This window comes from Calypte anna, chromosome 3 (assembly GCF_003957555.1).
Source record: "Calypte anna isolate BGI_N300 chromosome 3, bCalAnn1_v1.p, whole genome shotgun sequence".
NCBI lineage: Eukaryota > Metazoa > Chordata > Aves > Apodiformes > Trochilidae > Calypte > Calypte anna.
In genome coordinates, this window is record NC_044246.1 from 114,671,859 (window position 1) to 114,692,703 (window position 20,845).

General features: G+C 52.1%; 1 protein-coding gene across 1 annotated transcript in view; it reads left to right on the forward strand.

Moving 5' to 3' along the window:
• NCOA1 (nuclear receptor coactivator 1) overlaps positions 1-20,845 on the forward strand; it is a 197,566-nt gene that overhangs the window by 159,448 nt on the left and 17,273 nt on the right. The window contains exons 5-10 of the mRNA XM_030447816.1: positions 10,116-10,210; positions 14,329-14,506; positions 15,755-15,934; positions 17,330-17,425; positions 18,318-18,458; positions 19,814-19,961. Coding sequence (XP_030303676.1) covers positions 10,116-10,210; positions 14,329-14,506; positions 15,755-15,934; positions 17,330-17,425; positions 18,318-18,458; positions 19,814-19,961 — 838 coding nt within the window. The remainder of the gene's footprint in view (positions 1-10,115; positions 10,211-14,328; positions 14,507-15,754; positions 15,935-17,329; positions 17,426-18,317; positions 18,459-19,813; positions 19,962-20,845) is intronic.

A 20,845-nucleotide genomic window follows, 5' to 3' on the forward strand; every position in this document is an offset into this window, starting at 1 on the left:
CAGATCCCTTTGGTGGAGCAGGAGCAGCAAATCCATGCCTTGAACAGGAGACAGGGATGGGAGGAGCAGGGTTGGGATGTTCCTGGGATGCTCCGTGCCTGGGATGTCTCACCTGGAGCTTTTGCATTGGCCTCCTGCTTTGGCCATCATCTCCTTGCTGGTGCAGGTCCCATCTTGGATGTTTTGCTTCAGACTTGGGAATTAATGGCCTCAGGTTGCACCAGGAGAGGTTTAAGTTGGATGTCAGGAAGAATTTCCTCACTGAAAGGGTTAATCAGAGGTTGGGACAGTGGTGGAGTCACCAACCCTGGAGGGATTTAAGAGTTGTATAGACATAGAGCTTAGGGATATGGCTTAATTAGGGTCTTCTTCGTGCCAGGTTATGGTTGGACCTGGTGATCATGAAGATCTTTCCCAACCAAGGTGATTCTGTGATTAAGGAGATTTCACAGTTGGACATGAGTGAATTTTTAATGGTAACTTCTCATGGACTTCTCATGCAGCATAGCAGGGCTTCAAGGTGCTACGCCTGGAGAAGAGAAGTCTAATTCTGTGCAGATTTGATTAATTTGGATCATGAAAATGGTGTGGAGATGTCCCTTGTGCCTTCAGGAGGAGCATGAAGTTGATGCAGGGGAGAGCTTCACACTGCCCCTCCTCAGCTCTGCAGGTTTGGCCCTGCAGAGCTGACACAATATTTTTTTTAACAAGTTCAGAGTTGACATAAAGGGGTGGGTTTGGGTTTTTTTTTCCTTCTCCCTCCCTTTATTCCTTCCCCCAGCAAGAGGGAGATGTTCTACCTGCTTGATCTCAGCAGAGCAGTCTCCTCTCCTCCTGCCTCTTCTCTCCTGCTCGTTAATTTTGCATTTGCTCAGCACTGTGTAATTTTTCCTGACACTCTTCAGACAAGCAGCCTTTATCACTCAAGACATCTCGACACCATTAATGTTTAACTCTAGAAGGTGTGGAGACAGAAAGAAATGCCCTTTCCCTTCTCTTCCAGCACCAGCTTGCTTTGCTCTCTCTTCTCCATTCCACGAGGATTTTATTGGGAGCAAAAAGAGAAAGTTTTCTGTATAAACTTGCTCAAAGAAAGGGATGGTTGCTGCTCAGAGAAGGGGATGCTGTCTTGGATCTTAAGCTGTGCTCCTGGTGCTGTCTCCTGGATGCTTTTTGCCTTGGGGCATGGGCAGAGGTGATCTTGGGGATTTATCTGGAGCCTTCCAAGAGAAGCAGGTGAACCACCAGGGTGTGTGGAAGAAGCACCTTTGGATCATGGAATGGTTTGGGTTGGAAGGGACCTTCAAGGGTGATCTTGGTCCCACCCTGCAGCGAGCAGTGACACCTTCAACTCCATCAGGTTGCTCAGAGCCTCATCCAACCTGGCCTGGAATGTTTGCAGGGATCATATAAGCATGGAATCCCAGACTGGTTTATGTTGGAAGGGACCTCAAAGCCCACCCAGTGTCACCCCTGCCATGGACAGGGACACTTCCCACAGCCCAGGGTGCTCCAAGCCCCATCCATGGCTGGCAGGATGTGTCCTCCTGGACACAGACCCTTTGCATGAACATTGATGGAGGGATAAGAGTTGCTGAAAGAGCCACGTGGGGCTGTGCTGGGGAAGATGTTCTCCAGGATGACACAGAAATACTCAAGGATGAAGCAAGGCATATTTTTTCCAGCCCCAGTGTTGGAGTTAGGTGATGAGCTCAGGAATTCAGCCCAAAAGAGAGAGCAAAACCTGGTGGGGTGCTGGTTGTGGAGGAGAACTGGGTGATAACAACACTCCAGAAACCCCCCAAGGTAAGACTCTACCTTAGAGTAAGAATTTCAAATTGATCAGGCAGATCTCCTCTAAAAATGCCTTTTTTTTTCTGCTTTGGCTCTAAAGAGAACATGAGATAAGTAGCTCAGGTGGAAACATCTCCATCCTGTGGTCCATGGGAAGGTTCTCACCTTGATGTCCCCCCTGGCATTGTGGCCCATTTGAGGACCAGTTTGGGGCTTGTCACTGAGGTCAGGGCTCTGAAGGGGCTGTGCTGGTTTCTGAAAGCCAAGATCTGCTCTTCTAGTTCTTGTGCTGGTTTCTTTTCAGTTTGCATATATTTTTTTTCCCTTCTCCAAGCTCTGAACCTCACAGATTGTATTTTTCCACAGTTTCTGAAATTCATAGATCAGATAATTTCCTTCCTCCTACTAGAATGCAAAGTTACACAACCAAAGAGCTGCTGATTTCCAGACTCTGTTTCTGGGGAATCTGGTATTTGGGGAAGTGAAGAAAGGAGGACTTTGGGTTGGGTTTTCTGCATCTGCCTCTGTGTGAATATTCTGAGGTTAAACAAGGGGATGTTGGGCAAATCTCAGCTTGAAGTTTGGTTCAGAGGACCTCCAAGGAAACCACCAGTGTTGTCATCCAAGTATGTGTCTTGTAGCTCTGTCCTTGGATGCTGGCTTCATCCTTCAGCTGAGGTTGGATCTTCCACTGCTTGTTGGTCCCTAGGGATGAGGAGAAGAGGACTGGGGCTTGCTGGAATTCCAGGGGAGCCTGAAAGTGAGCTCAGAACCTTGGGAATCCCTGGATGGATGGATGGATGGATGGATGGATGGATGGATGGTGCAGAACCTGGTGGTGCTCAGAGGCTTTGTCCCTAACATGTCCCAAATCAGAGAGATTGTAGAATCACAGATGATTTGGGTTGGAAGATCCCAAGAGGTTGAAGTCCTGGGAAATCTTGGCTTGAAAAAGACATTAAAGAGTGCAGGGCACCCCTCAAAGCTTTGTGCTGGGCAAGTGGAAGCATCACTCTGATTTTGGTTAAAAACCAAAAAAATCCAGCTCTGTTCTGAGTTCTTTATATCCTGGGGTAGAAGACCCATGTGCAGTGGATTATTTTTCAGGTATTCCTTTCCCTAATACTGCATTTTCTGGGGAAAGAAAGTGTTTCAGCCACAAGATGTACATGAAGAGCAGGAGCAGGCAGCTTACATCATTTTCCTTTAAAGTGCAGATCTAAATGATGGAGAGAGAGAGAGGCGTGTGTCAGCCAGGCCCTGACAACCCTTTCCAGGCAGAAATTCTTCCCCAGCTCCAACCTAAACCTCCCCTGGCACAACTTGAGGTGTGCCAAAAGTTCCTCTTGTCCCATCCCTTCTTCTTGGGAGCAGAGCCCGACCCCCCCTGGCTCCAACCTCCTCTCAGGGGGTTGAAGCTACCACAGCAACTTCCCCAATAATTTGGGATCTTGAATCCCACCAGGTAACACCAAGTGTCCCACCACACACCAGTCACTCAGTTTCTGTCCCATCTGTCCCTCATCAAAGAGTCACTGAATCATTCTGGTTGCAAAAGACCTTGAAGATCACCAGCTCCAAACCTTCCCCCAGCAGTGCCAGGGCCACCCCTGCCCCATGTCCCTCATCCCCACATCCCCAGGGCTTTCTCTGAAACCCCTCCAGGCATGATGGGGACTCCAGCCCTGCCCTGGGCAGCCTGGGCCAGGCCCTGACAACCCTTTCCAGGCAGAAATTCTTCCCCAGCTCCAACCTAAACCTCCCCTGGCACAACTTGAGGTGTGCCAAAAGCTCCTCTTGTCCCATCCCTTCTTCCTTGGGAGCAGAGCCCGACCCCCCCTGGCTCCAACCTCCTCTCAGGGGGTTGCAGAGAGCCACATGGTCTCCCCTCTCCCTTTAGCAGCATCCTCCATCCCTTACCAGACTCAGACTGGTTTGGGTGGGAAGGGACCTTAAAGATCATGGAGATCCATCCCAAACCATGGTCAGGGACCCTCTATAGAGCAGGTCAGCTGCTGCTCCACATCCCACCCAGGGAAGGATAATTATCCTGTGACCCATTCAGCAACTGTGGATGAGGAGGTTTTGGGTTCCAGCCCAGCAAGAAGCCCGTGAGGAGGCTCTGGCAGACAGGGCTGGGATATTTTTGGAGGACTCAAGTTGCAGAAGCAGAGTTTTTAGAAGGGTGGGAGCATCAGAGCAGCAGAGAAAGCAATGGGGAGGGAAGGAAAAGTGAGGGAATAGGAGATGGGTGCTGGAAGGGTGAGGAGTAAAGGCTGCACTGAGCAGGGAACCACCAGGGAGCTTTGCTGTGCCTCCCTCCCCTCCATCAGGGAGACATCTGGGTGGTGAAAAGGAGCTGCCAGCCCTGGAGCTTTGGATCAAATCATCCTTCACCTCTGAGCTGAATTCATTGTTAGGCTGATTGCTTATTGCTCCTGCTTCAGAGCCTCCTGTCCCAGGGCTGAGATGGCTGGGAACTTAGACATCAGGGAATCCCAGACTGGTTTGGGTTGGAAAAGACCCAGAAGCCCATCCAGTCTCAACCCCTGCCATGGTCAGGGACCCCTCCCCCAGCCCAGGGTGCTCCAAGCCCCATCCAACCTGGGCTGAGACACTGCCAGGGATGGGGCAGCCACAGCTTCCTTGGGCAACCTGGGCAACCAGGGGCTCAGCACCCTCACCCCAAACAATTTCCTCCTCATGTCCAACCTCAATTTACCAGCCTTGGACCTTCCTCATCCCTTCTAATTCCCCAAAGAACCAGCAGCTTCTGGCCAGGAGGTTCATGTAGATGTGAAATAGGGGGATCAAGCTGGAAATGTCACCTCAGCCAAACACCATGGGGTGCTGGCATGGGACAAGATGGTTTCAGAGTGACCACACTGGTCCTTCCCACTACAGTGCCCATCAGATTGGTTTCTTTTCATCTGGATCTGCCTGTGCAGCTCTCTAATGAGATGATGAGTCTGGGGAAGTGGGAATTTCCTCTGGGTTTGGCTTCATGGAGTTTGGGGGATGCCTGACCAGCAAACCATGGTACCTGAGAGCATCAGCCTGTCCAAGAGCAGGTCCCCAAGAGCATCAGTGGAGCCACTGCTGCAATTAATGCAGGGAGAAAAGGAAATGAAGCTGAATGGGTTGAGGTGCATACCAGCTGTTTGCAAAGCTGTGCAGAGCTCTGCTTGGCATGTGTCTGTCTTCTGCATATGCAAACATCAAACCATGACTGCACATGCAGAAAAACACATCCTTGATGGAAAAGAAAAACAAACAAAAAACCCTCCAACAAAACCAACAAATAAACAAACAAACATAAAGCCCCAAACATTAAAACCAAAAGGTAGGTAAAGCACAGCTTGATTCAGAGGAGAATTGGACGTGGACCAATTTTCACACAAGATAAAGTTGCTGGATTCCCCTGTTTTGGATCAGAAAGATACTCCCAGTATTTAAAGTTTAAAAATGTGCCTTTCTGTTGACTTCAGCAGAGGTAGAAAAAATTGGCACAGAGCTACAGAAATTCCCCAGGTTGTCCAAGGAAGCTGTGGCTGCCCCATCCCTGGCACTGTCTCAGCCCAGGATGGATGGGGCTGGGAGCACCCTGCTCCAGCTGTAGATAAGGGGTTGGACTCATTGGTTTTGGTAAGTTCCCTTCCCACCCAAACCAGTCTGGAACCCTATGAAAACCAGCCCTACCAGCTTCATTATCTCCCACAACTGAGGTGTCCAGGGTGGTGTTACACATCTTGGCTCCCCAATTCCCCACCTCTACACTCAGGTTGAACGTCTGCTCCAAATCTGAGCTTCAAAAACAATGCTCCAGAGATGGGGCTGATGGGTGGTGAAGCAATCACCAGTCCTGAAATCATTTTATGGGCCCAGGCAATCAGTGCCACGGGCACGAGAGCTCATCCACCAAATTCAGAAACCCCAAGTAGGTGCCAGCAAGTCAGCCACGACCACAGATCTGAGATCATTCCCCCTCTGTCTTTGGAACATTGGCAACATGGAATGAGGCCAAAGAAAATAAAAGGAAGGGGAGGGAAAAAGCAAACTCCTGAAAACTGGAGAGATTGGACATGGGTTAGTGGTGGCCTGGAATAAGGTGATGTCCTGGCTGGGCTGGAGTGGGCTAGGAGAAGGGGGAAGGGTTTGGAGCTGGGAGAGGGGAGCTGGGGATGAGATGTGAGGGAGGAATTGCTTGGGGTGAGGGTGCTGAGCCCCTGGTTGCCCAGGTTGCCCAAGGAAGCTGTGGCTGCCCCATCCCTGGCAGTGTCTCAGCCCAGGTTGGATGGGGCTTGGAGCACCCTGGGCTGGGGGAGGTGATGATCTTTGACTTAGATGAGCTTGAAGGTCCCTTCCAACCCAAACCATTCTATGATTCTCTTCTGTGATATTCCTTGGATGCTTAGGATGGAAGAGATGAAGTTCTTTGCTGGGATGTGCTGATGGTTGGAAGCATTTTTGTTTAACTGGGATGTGTCACCCCACAGACTCATGAAACCCTGGAGTGGTTTGGGTGGGAAGGGACCTCAAAGCCCACCCAGTGCCACCCCTGCCATCCCCCAGAACTGACCCCAGGATTGGGGGTGCAGCCTCAGCAGTGCCCAGCACAGGGGATGATCCCTGCCCTGCTCCTGCTGCCCAGAACATTCCTGATCCAATCCAGGATGCTGGTGGCCACCTGGGCACACTGGTGGCTCATATTTAGCTGGGTGTCACCCAGCACCCTCAGATTGTCCATTTGGTTCTATATTCATTGTCACAGACTGCTTTGGGTTGGAAGGGACCTTAAAGCTCATCCAGTTCCAACCCCTGCATGGTCAGGGACACCTCCCCCAGCCCAGGGTGCTCCAAGCCCCATCCAACCTGGGCTGAGACACTGCCAGGGATGGGGAAGGTGAGCAGGAACTTTAAGGGATCCATCTGCTCCTGGTGCTTCAGAGGTGAGGAGGAGAAGAATGCTGGAGCTTTGTTTTGCTGGGAAATCACCATCAGGAACAGGCCTGGGGAGCTGGCAAATGAAACCATTTCACTAGAGCAGGAGGAGGATCCCACAGCCCAATTAAAGGATTAAGCTGAAAGCCAGGGCATTGCCTCAGAGTGCAGAAGTTCATCAAGAGGTGGGAAAAAAGAGCAGTTCCATGTGCTGGGGTACCCACCAACTTCTGGCAGGAGAAGCTCCTCCATGCCTGGAAGGGATTTGGGTGTTTTTCCAAGGAGGGTGCTGCTCCTTCCTGACTTAACCATGAACTTCAGTTTCTGCTTAAAGCAGAGGAGACCTGGGGGGGTGAGGTGCCCAAAGGGCTCTGCAGCAGGATGCAGGAGACAGGGACAAATCCCTGGGGCTGTCCCATCCCTGGCAGTGTCTCAGCCCAGGTTGGATGGGGCTTGGAGCACCCTGGGCTGGGGGAGGTGTCCCTGACCATGGCAGGGGGGGCACTGGGTGAGCTTTAAGGTCCCTTCCCACCCAAAGCAGTCTGTGATTCTATGAAAATGAATATAGAACCAAATGGATAATCTGAGGGTGACACCCAGCTAAATATGAGCCAACAGTGTGCCCAGGTGGCCACCAGCATCCTGGATTGGATCAGGAATGTTCTGGGCAGCAGGAGCAGGGCAGGGATCATCCCCTGTACTGGGCACTGCTGAGGCTGCACCCCCAATCCTGGGGTCAGTTCTGGAGCCCTGAGGAGCAGAAGGAGATTGAGGGGCTGGAGAGTGTCCAGAGAAGGGAATGGAGCTGGGGAAGGGGCTGGAGAGGATGGAGAAGGAGATGGAGTGTAAGGAGGAGGTGATGGAGAACATGGAGAAGGGTTTGGAGAATATGGAGGAGAGTCTGGAGAGTAAGGAGAAAGGTCTGGAGAACATAAAGAAAGGATGGAGAACATGGAGGAGAGTCTGGAGCAGCAGTGGTGTGAGGAGAGGCTGAGGGCAATGGGAATGTTGAGTTTGGAGGAGGCTGAGAGCTGCTTGCCCTGTGCAGCTCCCTGCAAGGAGGTTGTAGGGAGGTGGGTGCTGAGCTCTTCTCTCCAGTGAACAATGCCAGGAGCAGAGGAGATGGCCTGAAGTTGCCCCAGGGGAGGGGGAGAGCAGAGCTGAGGAAGGATTTCTGTCCTGGAACAGCTGCCCAGGGAGGTGCTGGAGTCCCCAGCCCTGGAGGTCTGCAAACCCCGGGTGGATGAGGCACTTCAGGACACACCATAGTGAGATATGTTATTTTATTTTATTTTATTTTATTTTATTTTATTTTATTTTATTTTATTTTATTTTATTTTATTTTGAGGAGGGATGTTGACACATAGATACAGGGATCTTAGAGGGCTTTTCTAACCATGATGATTCTCTGTGATCTTGTGATTAATCAGTAATTCATCCCCAGACCTGTCAGGCTGGGGCTTGTGCTGCCGCCTCCCACATCCCTCCCAACAATCAGGGTTTATCCTCAACTCCATCCTGTGGAGATGGGAATGCTTCTCTCCCCATCCTTCCCAGATGGCATACTGGGAGGATGAGGAACTCTCCCAGCTTTCCCAGTCATGGATGTGGAGGAATAAAATGAAGAAGCCCTGAAACACCAGTGGCACCATGACTCACTTGCCCTCAGTCTCTGCTTCTATCACATCCCACTTGCTGCCCACCTTTGGCTGCTGGATTTGTCCTGAATTCCTCACAGGAGTGCACAACATGGCTGGCACCTCCTGGGGGAGTGAGAGATAAATAACAGGGCCTGTTCTTTCAGTTTTTTGGATTGTTTTTATATATATATATTTTTTTTACCATTATCTACTTCTTTAGAATGATGCACTAGATTGCTTTGGGTTGGAAAAGAACATAAAGCTCATCCAACCCCAGACCCCTGCCATGGTGAAGAATCCTCATGATACTAAATTCTTACCCCTCATCCTCATCTCCAAGCATGGAATAGCTCCATTCTTTCCAATCCCACGAAAATCATAGAACCCCAGAATTCCAGAGTGGTTTGGGTGGGAAGGGACCTTAAAGAGCATCGAGATCCAACCCAAATCATGGTCAGGGACCCCTCCCCCAGCCCAGGGTGCTCCAAGCCCCATCCAACCTGGGCTGAGACACTGCCAGGGATGGGGCAGCCACAGCTTCCTTGGGCAACCTGGGCAACCAGGGGCTCAGCACCCTCACCCCAAGCAATTCCTCCCTCACATCTCATCCCCAGCTCCCCTCTCCCAGCTCCAAACCCTTCCCCCTTCTCCTAGCCCACTCCAGCCCAGCCAGGACATCACCTTATTCCAGGCCACCACTAACCCATGTCCCACACCTGAGAATCACAGAATGCTCATGGCTGGAAAGGACCTTGGAGATCACCAAGTCCAACCAAACCATTTCTCCCTCCCTCCCTCCCTGCCCAAGATCTCCTCTCCATCTCCCCTCTCCCAGCTGCAAACCCTTCCCCCTCGCAGGCTCCCATCCCTCCAGGCCCTTGTCCCAAGTCCCTCCCCAGCTTTCCTGGAGCCCCTTCAGGCACTGGAAGGTGCTCTAAGGTCTCCCCGGTGCAGCCTTCTCTTCTCCAGCCTCAACACCCCCAACTCTCTCAGCCTGGCTCCAGAGCAGAGCTGCTCCAGCCCTCCCAGCAGCTCCAGGGCCTCCTCTGCACTGGCTCCAACAGCTCCGGGTCCTTCTGCTGATGGGGACCCCAGAGATGGACACAGCTTTACCCCAGGGGGGTCTCTCTCTCTTTTTCCCAAGGGATCACTCAGTAATCAGGGATCAGTGGGAGCCTTTCCCAGCAGGACTGGGCTCCCCCAGCAGCATCCCCCACTCTGTGCTGGATGCTCTCCTCCCATCCCTGACTTCCATCCGGGATGCTCCCAGGACATCAATGGTCAGAGCTGCCATTGGTTTGGGGTTTTTTCCTCCAGCAGGTTTCCTTTGGCACAGCCTCTTCTCCCCCAGTTCCTCCCAGCAGTTATTTCTTAAATTGTTGTCTGAGAAGTTCCAGATCAAACACTGCAGTTTGCACTGAACTGGATGTAGTGTTTCCTTTTCAAAATGTTGATTTTGGACACCTCCTTCTGCTTCAAATGGTTTTTTCCTTCCTGCTAGCAAGAAGTCATGGTCTAATTAGTGCTTTTATTTTATAGTAATTAATAAAAGCTTAAAAATCACATTATCCCTTCACAGGATGAGAGGGATGAAATGGAACCACCCGGAATGGGGGTTTTTGGTGCACATCCTTCATGGCTTCCATGACAAGCACTCAATCTTTTGGTTATTTTTGGTACTAATTCACTAAAAAAAAAAGGGTTCTTTTGACTAAAACATTTTCCTTACCTTTGCTACAGAGAAAGCAGCTGATGATGAAGTCCAGAAGTCTGACATCTCATCCAGCAGCCAAGGAGTGATTGAGAAAGAGTCTCTGGGACCTCTTCTGCTGGAGGTAGGTGCTCAGACATTGTCACTGATGCTTCCAGGTTCCAAGGCAGGGCACCAGAAGTGAAACAGAGAGGAGGAAGGGAAGTGGGACATCTTTGGGATGCTCTTAAACCCATCCCCATCCCTGGCTTAAGTTGCAGGTAAACTGGTTTTAGTCCTTTGCACCACAAAATGGTTTGGAAAGTGACTCTTAATCACTTCTTAAGGAGCTTGGCCTTGGTTCTGAATATCTTCTGAATATCAGCTTCTGAATATCACCATGAAAATATTGAGTTGCTTTTAAGTGGGGATTGAAGTCCCCCTTCCCTCTCCCCCTGAGGTCATTTGGAGGTGAGTGAGGGTGATTTTTAAGGGATTTGACTCTTCCTAAGGAATGAGGATGAGGAGGGTGTTCCACATGGTGGTTAGTCATGATGCATCCAAAATAATCCAATCTCAGGCAAAAGGTCTGAGTTGGACCTGGTGGGCCCATCCTGTATGGAGGAGGTTGTTATATCAGAGCCCTCAGAGCTGAACCTCAAATCCTGAATCCTTCAGCTGGGAAATTCACCCAAGGAGATTGAGGCTCTACCTGGGAGGTTTCTCCCTGTGACCATCACCCTCTTGCATGGAAACCACCTGATAAAATCCCCCATTCCAAGACCAAAAGGAAGCAGCATCTTCATCTGATTCATTTAATTAATTGTAAGACCATCATTGCTATTTGACCATTTTCTCAGTGGTTTCTGTTGGGAGCCCAATAGCTTGGAAGGGAAATGTGGCACCAGTTTGGAGACAGAAAGCCAGCTGGGGTTTTGGGATTCATGGAGAGAGAGAGAGACTCCCCCTGGCCATGTTTTTGGCCTCCTGTATCTCCAAAAGATGCTTGGAGCTTCCTGTGTTGTGCTGTGGGGGTTTCCAGACCTGCTTCTTCATCCCTCCTCCTATCACCCTGAGCTCTGAGCCCTGGAGTGAAAATGTCCAAATTAATAAAACTCTGCAAGAAGGGACTCAGCAGATGGAAGAATCACAGAATCACCATGGTTGGAAAGGACCTTGAAGATCATTGAGTCCAAAAATCAGTCCTACACCACCATAACCACTAAATCATCTTCCTGAAATTAGGAGTTAGGGGATCAGCATGGGAAGAAGGGTCTGACTCGGGGAAAGGATGGAAAATGGGTGCTGGAAGCACGTGGATGGAGTTAACTGGGAGCTGCCAGCTTGGCTACAGGCATGCTGGGTCCAATGGATGCAAAAATGCTGAAAGGACTTAGAAATTCATCTGGGATTGGCACGTGGGTTATGAGGAGTGTGGTGGGTGCTGGAAACAGGCACAGGGATAGGAAGTGAGGCTGAAGAAGGCAAATCCTCAACAACCTCCCCAATATTTATTGAAGTTGTGTCCCATGAGGGCAGTGGAACAATGGCACAGGGTGCCCAGGGAGGGGGTTGAGGCCTCATCCCTGGAGATGTTCAAGGTGAGGCTTGAGGAGGCTCTGAGCACCCTGATCTGGGTTGGGTGTCCCTGAGACTGCAGGGTGAGCTTTAGAGGTCCCTTCCCACCCAAATTCTTTTATGATTCTCTGGTTCTGTTTGGGTTATGCTGGGGGAAGGAATTGTGTGGGAGCAGCAGTGGAGCTCAGAAACCACGAGAGCAAGGAAGCAGCATCCCTACGTGCACAGTGGATCCACACCTGGCACAGTGTGACCTTGGGAATGCTCAAGGAATTGGGAATGTGTCTGAGATGAGGGATGTGAGACCAATTGGTTCACCAGAGCATTGTTCAACCAGAGTCAATCCATCTCCATTTGTGGGAATAGGAGTGACCAGGAGGCAGCTGAGCCCTTGGGTGATGGGAAGCAGAAGGTGAGCGGGCTCTGGGTGTAGCAGGGACAGCAGTAATAGCAATTTCCCTGAAAAACCTGAAATCATCATTCTAAAAAAAAGAGCAATGAATGAAATCAGCTCATGACTAAAAACGAGCTCCCCCCCCCCCTCCATCCTTGGGTTGTGTACCAGCTCTTCCATTCTACAGGAAGGGATGCAGGTGAGGGGCTGCTCTTTGGAAACCACCTGCCCTGGATGATTTGGTTAGAAATCCATGTTAGATGAAGGTGGTTATCTCAGCAGGAATCATTTCCTATTTGGCCTCCTTATGTCTGAAACCCAGTGGAGATGCCAACCCTGACCCATTCCCATCCTCCATGAGGATCATAGAATCCTGGAATCAGGAAGGTTGGAAGGGACCTCTGAGATCACCAAGTCCAACCATCAACTCAACACCACCATGCCACCTAAACCATGTCCTCAAACACATCCAGATGTGTTTTGGACACCTCCAGGGATGGGGACTCTACCACCTCCCTGAGCAGCCTGGGTCAGGGTCTGACCACTCTTCCCATCAAGATGCCAAGCACTTTCCATGCTGAGGTTAATTTCCATGGGGACTGATCACAAGAAACCCTTGATGGTTTTGCTGGTCCCAAATCCACAGCCTTCCATCCCTAAAAATATTCCTCAAATGACTTTCAGCTTCTTCTGGGTGCCCTGGGATGAGGGGGAGTTTTCGAACTGGGTAAGACAGGGAGAAAAAGGGCAATTAAAAGCCATAAAACCATCCTGGTCATTTTTAGGTAGATTTTTTCAAACTTCTTGATCCCCCCAAACCAGCAGCACTTTGAGAGAAGGGTTTGGTTGGGTTTTTTTGGGTGCCCAAAGTGCAAAGCTTGGTTGTCTTGGCAACAGCTGAGAGGAAGGAAAATTGCAGCTGATCTGCCAGAACCATTTTGACAGAAGATTGATTTCTTCTTCTTTTTTTTTTTTTTTTTTTTTTTTCCTATTCTAAATGTTTCCAATTTCTTCCACTTCAAGTTGCTCCAAAGAAAAAGCTGATTTTTAGAAACAGCATCAAATAAAGCTTGGATCTTCTCACCAGAGGGACTCTCTGGTGCCATGGGCACATAGGAGGACCTGAGTGAGAGGGTGGTGCCCTGGGTCCCCAGTTTTGGAGATGTTACAATTCCTTCTGTCTGGGCTGGACACCATCTGGGGGAACCTGGACAAGCTCAAGAATTGGGCTCTTGAGTTTGAACAAAGCCAAGGGCAAAAGAAAGGTCATGGATCAGGCAAATCCCCACTCTGAAGATAGGTTGGGTGAGGAAGGGATGGGGAAAAGCCCTGGGGAGAAAGACTTGGGGGTGTTGGGTGAGAAGTTCCATGTGATCTGGAAACCCAGAACCCACCCCTGTGCTGGGCTCTGGGGAGACCCCCCTGGGGTAAAGCTGTGTCCATCTCTGGGGTCCCCATCAGCAGAAGGAGCCGGAGCTGTTGGAGCCAGTGCAGAGGAGGCCCTGGAGCTGCTGGGAGGGCTGGAGCAGCTCTGCTCTGGAGCCAGGCTGAGAGAGTTGGGGGTGTTGAGGCTGGAGAAGAGAAGGCTGCACCGGGGAGACCTTAGAGCACCTTCCAGTGCCTGAAGGGGCTCCAGGAAAGCTGGGGAGGGACTTGGGACAAGGGCCTGGAGGGATGGGAGCCTGCGAGGGGGAAGGGTTTGCAGCTGGGAGAGGGGAGATGGAGAGGAGATCTTGGGCAGGGAGGGAGGGAGGGAGAAATGGTTTGGTTGGACTTGGTGATCTCCAAGGTCCTTTCCAGCCATGAGCATTCTGTGATTCTCAGGTGTGGGACATGGGTTAGTGGTGGCCTGGAATAAGGTGATGTCCTGGCTGGGCTGGAGTGGGCTAGGAGAAGGGGGAAGGGTTTGGAGCTGGGAGAGGGGAGCTGGGGATGAGATGTGAGGGAGGAATTCCTTGGGGTGAGAGTGCTGAGCCCCTGGTTGCCCAGGTTGCCCAAGGAAGCTGTGGCTGCCCCATCCCTGGCAGTGTCTCAGCCCAGGTTGGATGGGGCTTGGAGCACCCTGGGCTGGGGGAGGGGTCCCTGACCATGGCAGGGGTGGCACTGGATGATCTTTAAGGTCCCTTCCCACCCAAACCATCCTGTGAACCCATTTTGATCACTGCTGTGATTTAAGGTGGGGATGAATCCAAGGTCCTGGAGGCTGAGGAAGGTTGCCCATGGCCACGGAGCATCCTGACCTTCTCCAGGAGCCATTGCCCACATTCTCCTTGGCTGTTTTCCCCTCCCAGGCATTGGATGGCTTCTTCTTTGTTGTCAACCGTGAAGGGAGGATTGTCTTTGTCTCTGAGAATGTCACCAGCTACCTGGGTTACAACCAGGAGGAGCTCATGAACACCAGTGTCTACAGCATCCTGCACGTGGGGGACCATGCTGAGTTTGTCAAGAACTTGTTGCCCAAGTCTTTAGGTAAGAAAACTCCAGGGTTGGGGTTTTATTTATCAGCTGGTGCTTGGAGGGTTCATTTGGGATGTCCTACCAGCTGGAGAGGGGATGTCCTCACCTGGCTTCAGAGCCCATCAGTATTTTCCAAGTATCTAGCATGGGAATGTGCTGTACCTTGGGGTGGGAGAAGGGGTGCTGGAGCTCTCAGGGGTCACCTACACTGGGAAAAAGAAGAGTTGTGAGGGTAAGAGGAGGCATTTTGGGGTGGAGGCACTCGTGGGGTGTTGGAATGATGAGGTTTTGTGTCTTGACTGGAGGTCAGCATCATCCAGGTGGCAAATGTGGGTGAGACATCACTGAGCTTTCATCCACTCCCACCTCTGAGGAAACACAAGAGAAGATGAAACCTTCTCCAAATAATCTGATTTTTTTTTTTAAAGTGTAGGGGTTTTTTTTCCAAATTCATCTTTGTCTTCCTTCTGGGTAAACCCAGCTGTATCTTCTGCCACCTAAATCCATGGGCTCTCATGGGGTTGAGCTTGTAGAGGCTCAGGCAACATCTTTTCCCTCTGCTTCCCCAGTTTAAGGCTGAATATTTCCTCTCTCCTGGGCTGTTCCAAGCCCCTCAGCTCTTCTCATCCATCAGGTTGCATGAAAACTTGATAAGCTGCTGGCAGCAAAATCACTGGGGTTGAATGCAGAGGCCTCAGAGAAGTTTTAGAAGGTTAGAACCATCTCCAGGCTGGTGCTTGGAGGATTTGGGGAAAAGGCAGGTTAGAAACAATCAAAGGGAAAGGTTTTTCCTGCTGCAGTAGCAGGAGATCTCACTGGTGACTTACCCAGAAACGAGGAGGAAGCAAATTAAAAATTCATTTCTATGGAGATGCTCAGCAGAACTTGCTGGAGAAGTCTCCAGAGCATCACTTCAGGGAAATTTCAGGTAGAACAGCAAGAGGCTGGGAGCCTTCCCTACTCTGGAAGTAACTCAGAGCCTCTGTGCCTCAGTTTCCCTCTGTAACAGTGAGATGCCAGGACCTGCTGACCACCTGAGGAGCAATTCATGGTTCTCATGCTGATGTGCTCATCTCAGATGAGCTTTCAGATGCTCCTCAAGCCTGGCTCTGGGCACGAGGACTTCAGCAGCTCCAAAACCTTCAACCTCTGCCCCGCTCTGTGCAGACGCTTTGGTCCTTCCCTCCCATTTCTCCCAGGGGGCCTTCGGGGTGGGGATTTGTGGTCCTAACAGCTTCTCCTCTTCCTCTCCCCCCAAAGTCAACGGAGTTCCTTGGCCTCAGGAAGCCCCCAGGCGCAACAGCCACACGTTCAGCTGCAGGATGCTGATCCGACCTCCCGACGAGCCGGGAGCTGAGAACCAGGAGGCTCGGCAGCGCTACGAGGTGATGCAGTGCTTCACTGTGTCCCAGCCCAAGTCCTTCAAGGAGGAAGGAGAAGGTAGGGGAGAAGATCCTCTGCTGAGAGGAGGGGTGGGGAGGAGATGGCAGGGCAGGAAGGAGGAGGAGGAGCAGTGGGAGCAGGGTAGGAAGAAAGAGGATTGTGGTGGAGATGGAAGCGGAGGCAGGAGGAGAGGGAGAGGGAGAGGGAGAGGGAGAGGGAGAGGGAGAGGGAGAGGGAGAGGGAGAGGGAGAGGGAGAGGGAGAGGGAGAAGGAGAAGAAGAGGGACAGGGAGAGGGAGAGGGCTGGTAGTGCTGGCAGGAAGATTGAGATGGAGGTGGAAGTGCAGGCAGGAGGAGCAGGATGGGGATGGATGTACAGGCAGGAGGATTGGGATGGAGGTGGAAGTGTAGGCAGGAGGAGGACCAGGGTGGTCCAGTAGGCAGAAAAAGGACTGGGGTGGAGATGGAAGTGCAGGTAGGAGGAGCAGGATGGGGATGGATGTACAGGCAGGAGGATTGGGATGGAGGTGGCAGTGCAGGAAGGAGGAGGAGGATGGGGATGGATGTACAGGAAGGAGAACTCAGAGGTGGCAGTGCAGGCAGGAGGATTGGGATGGAGGTGGCAGTGCTGGCAGGAGGAGGACCAGGGTGGTCCAGGCAGGCAGGAGTAAGACTGAGGTGGACATGGCAGTGGAGGCAGGAGGATTAGGATGGGGGTGGCAGGAGGAGCAGGATGGGAATGGATGTACAGGCAGGAGAACTCAGAGGTGGAAGTGCAGGCAGGAGGAGGACCAGGATGGTCAAGGCAGGCAGGAGGATTGGGATGGAGATGGCAGTGCAGGCAGGAGGATTGGGATGCAGCAGTGCAGGCAGGAGGAGCAGTGAGTGCCAGGAGTGCCCAACCTCGCCCAGCTTGTCCCTTCCCCACTGCTGCCTGCAGGTCCTGGGCTGCTTGCAGAAGGTCTCTGCCTGCACCTTCAGCACCCTCAGGGCTCTCCCTTGGCCTCTCTCCAGTAGATCCCAGTCTCTCCTCAACTGGGGAGCCCCAAACTGGAGCCAGGATTCCAGGTGTGGTCTCCCCAGGGCAGAGCAGAGGGGCAGCAGAACCTCCCCAGATCTGCTGGACACACTTTTCCTGATGCCCCCCAGGATCCCCTCTTGGCCACACTGTTGACCCATGGAGAATTCCCTGTCCACTGGGGCTCCAAGGTTCTCCATGAAGCTGCTTTCCAGCAGGACATCCCCTCACCTATCCTGGAGGTTGGGGTTATTCCTCCCCAGGTGCAGGACTCTCCACTTGTCCTTCCTGAACTCCAGGAGTTCCATCTCTGCCCAGCTCTCCAGCCTGTCCAGATCTCCTTGGAGAGCAGCACAACCTCCTGATGTAATTAATGAGAACAGTGGTTGTCACAGCTGATGCTCATGGTCCTGCTTCCCTCTCCTGCCTTCCCAGATTTCCAGTCCTGTCTGATCTGCATCGCCAGGCGGTTACCTCGGCCGGCAGCCGTCACCCCTTCCGAATCCTTCGTGACCAAGCAAGACACCACAGGTAACAGCCCAGCAACCCCGGGGGGAAGTTTGGGGTCCCCAGGGGTCAGAGGCCAACGGTGCAGTCCCAGGACCCCATAGGATGAGTGTGGTCCCAGCCTTTGCAAATGTCAGCTCTGCCTGCTAGGAGCGATGGGGTTGACACCTCAACTGGAGTCACCTCAACTGGAGACACCTCAGCTGGAGACACCTCAGCTGGAAACACCTGAACTGGAAACACCTGAACTGGAAACAGCTCAACTAGAGGCACCTCAACTGCTCTAATACACCAGCCCCTCCCTGCTCTGTTGGATTCCTGGGGGGTTTTGAGGTTGCTGATAAGAATGGAAAAGTCCTCCCCTTTGGGATCTGGGGTTTCTCTTAGCCAAATAATTGCTTTCTGGTCATTCTGGTGACCTTTCTGGTAGCTGATCATCACCCTGGACTTCCCTACAGCCTGAAAGTCCTTAATGAACATTTTTTTCTGCTTGCTGCTCCCTGCCCATGGTGTAAAACATCTGGAAAAGCCTCCTGGTGTTTCATGGCCAGGGAGGAAGCAGCTGGCAGGTTTTGCTTGCAAGAGTCTTGGATGGTGAGAGGGTGCCCCAGCAGGTGAGGGTGTGGATCTGGGGATCCCAGCCCTGGAGCAGTGAGGGACCTTGGCACCATGGTGCATCTGGGTGGGTTTTGGGTCTGCTTCAGTTGGCCAAGGTGTGTGTTGAGGTCTGTGTGTGCTCCAGAGCAAACTCCTTGAACCTCCACCTCTCTCTGGAGGACACCTTTGTGTCCTTCTGCCACTGCTGCCAGGCACCAAAGAGGCCGTGGCTTCATTTTTCCCACATTTATGGACCTCTTTGTGCTGAGGGACTTCTCAGGCTCTTCTTGTGTAACATTGCATCTCTCTTTCCACCCAGGTAAAATCATCTCCATCGACACCAGTTCCTTGAGAGCTGCTGGCAGGACAGGCTGGGAGGACTTGGTCAGGAAATGCATCTATGCCTTCTTCCAGCCCCAGGGCAGGGAGCCCTCCTATGCCAAGCAGCTCTTTCAAGAAGGTAATGGGCTCCTCTTCTTCCTGCCCTGCTGCTCTCCTGCACCAAGGAGAAGCTGGGACATGGTCCTCCTTGATGGTTTAGAGCTTTCCGGAGAAAAAGACCCTGCAACAATAATCCCAAAGTACCAAAGGGACAGGGGAAAGGGTTGAGGGTTGCTGGAGGAGCTCCTCCAGCTGGGAGGGTTCATCTCACTTTCAGGAAATACAGAATTAAGACAAAGAGCAGCTAAATAATCAAAGAATCATGGAATTCCAGAGTGGTTTGGGAGGCAAGGGTTCTAAAGCTTATCCAGTTCCAATCCCCCCTGCCATGGTCAGGGACATCTCCCCAGCCCAGGGTGCTCCAAGCCCCATCCAACCTGGGCTGAGACACTGCCAGGGATGGGGCAGCCACAGCCTCTCTGGGGAAATGGTTATTTTATGATTATTTTGATTTATTTTTCCTCCTGTGCCATCTGCAAACACCACCCCTGGTGTCTGAGCAGAAGGAGCAGAAGCTCTGTCATGAACAACTTGTGTTCACGTGTGAGCTCTGTGCTCTGTTGGCCTTTTCATGAGCATCTTTGCTGTGCTGAGTCTTCTGGGAGCATTTTTGCTGTATCAGTGAGGATGTTCACACCAGGGGTGTGTGGGAGGCAGGAAGGAAGGAGCAGGAGGTCACTCAGCTTCTGGAGAGCTCTGCCAGGGTGGCAGAGGCTGCACCTTCCCAGCCTGGCTGGGCTTCATCTGTAGGTTGTGCACTGGGGACTGGGTGATGGTCTCCTTGGAAGCTCTCAAGGAACACTCCAGAATGGTTCTGGATGGATTTAGATCTTCCCACTGCAGGACATGGGTTTGGAGCTGGAGAAGCCCCTGGGAAGATTTCTGTCCCACTGTGGCTGTTCATAACCCTCTTATTTTCTGGGTCTGTGGGGTTGGTCAGTGTAGAGTCAGAGAATTGTTTGGGTTGGAAAAGATCTTGAAGATCATCAAATCCAACCCTTCCCCCAGCAGTGCCAGGGCCACTCCTGCCCCATGTCCCTCATCCCCACATCCCCAGGGCTCTGAAACCCCTCCAGGCATGATGGGGACTCCAGCCCTGCCCTGGGCAGTCTGGGCCAGGCCCTGACAACCCTTTCCAAGCAGAAATTGTTCCCCAGCTCCAACCTAAACCTCCCATGGGTTTTGTTTGGTGGGAAATGGTTCTCACATAATCACAGAATGTTTAGGTTGGAAGAGACCTCCCAAGATCACCCAGTCCAACCTGGATCTCCTTTTCTTCTACTCCTTCCATCCTCCTCCTGCTGCTTGGAGGGTGTTTGAGTTGTGGCTTGAGTTTCTGAAGGGGTTTCTTGTCTTTTTGGCTGTCTCTTGCAGTGATGACACGTGGTGCAGCCTTCAGCCCCTCGTACCGATTCACCCTGAGCGATGGGACAGTGCTGAGTGCTCACACCAAGTGCAAGCTCTGCTACCCCTCCAGCCCAGAGATGCAACCCTTCATCATGGGCATCCATGTCATTGACAGGTAGGTCCCCAACCTCACCCACTGCCAAGCTCTGCCACCACCTGGGTGGCTGATCCAGGAATCCAAAGCCCCCACTCCCTGCAGTGGAAGGAGGATCTGATGGTCCATGATGCTGGTTTGTAGGTGGGATCCTCAGGAGGGACCTGAGGCTGAGAAGCAGCTTGAGGGCAGCTCTCTTGGTCTTGATTAGTCTTGTCTCTCCTCAACCGGGGAGCCCCAAACTGGAGCCAGGATTCCAGGTGTGGTCTCCCCAGGGCAGAGCAGAGGGGCAGGAGAACCTCCCCAGATCTGCTGGACACACAGTTCCTGATGCCCCCCAGGATCCCCTCTTGGCCACACTGTTGACCCATGGAGAATTCCCTGTCCACTGGGGCTCCAAGGTTCTCCATGGAGCTGCTTTCCAGCAGGACATCCCCTCACCTGTCCTGGAGGTTGGGGTTATTGCTCCCCAGGTGCAGGACTCTCCACTTGTCCTTCCTGAACTCCAGGAGTCCCATCTCTGCCCAGCTCTCCAGCCTGTCCAGATCTCCTTGGAGAGCACCTGGGTGGCTGATCCAGGAATCCAAAGCCCCCACTCCCTCCAGTGGAAGGAGGATCTGCTGATGGTCCATGATGCTGGTTTGTAGGTGGGATCCTCAGGAGGAACCTGAGGCTGAAAAGCAGCTTGAGGGCAGCTCTCTTGGTCTTGATTAGTCTTGTTTTGCAAAGAGGTGTCCCCAAGAGTTCAGGAGGGGGTTTATAGACGTGCTTCAGATTTCTGCCTTGCCCTGGAGGACTTAAAATACTTGGGGAGGGAGAGGCTCTGTCAAACTGGCAGGGCAGGGAGAGGTGAGGCTGTGGACCTGAGCTGTGCTGGAGAAACCCCAGGGGGTTGGGATGGAGAG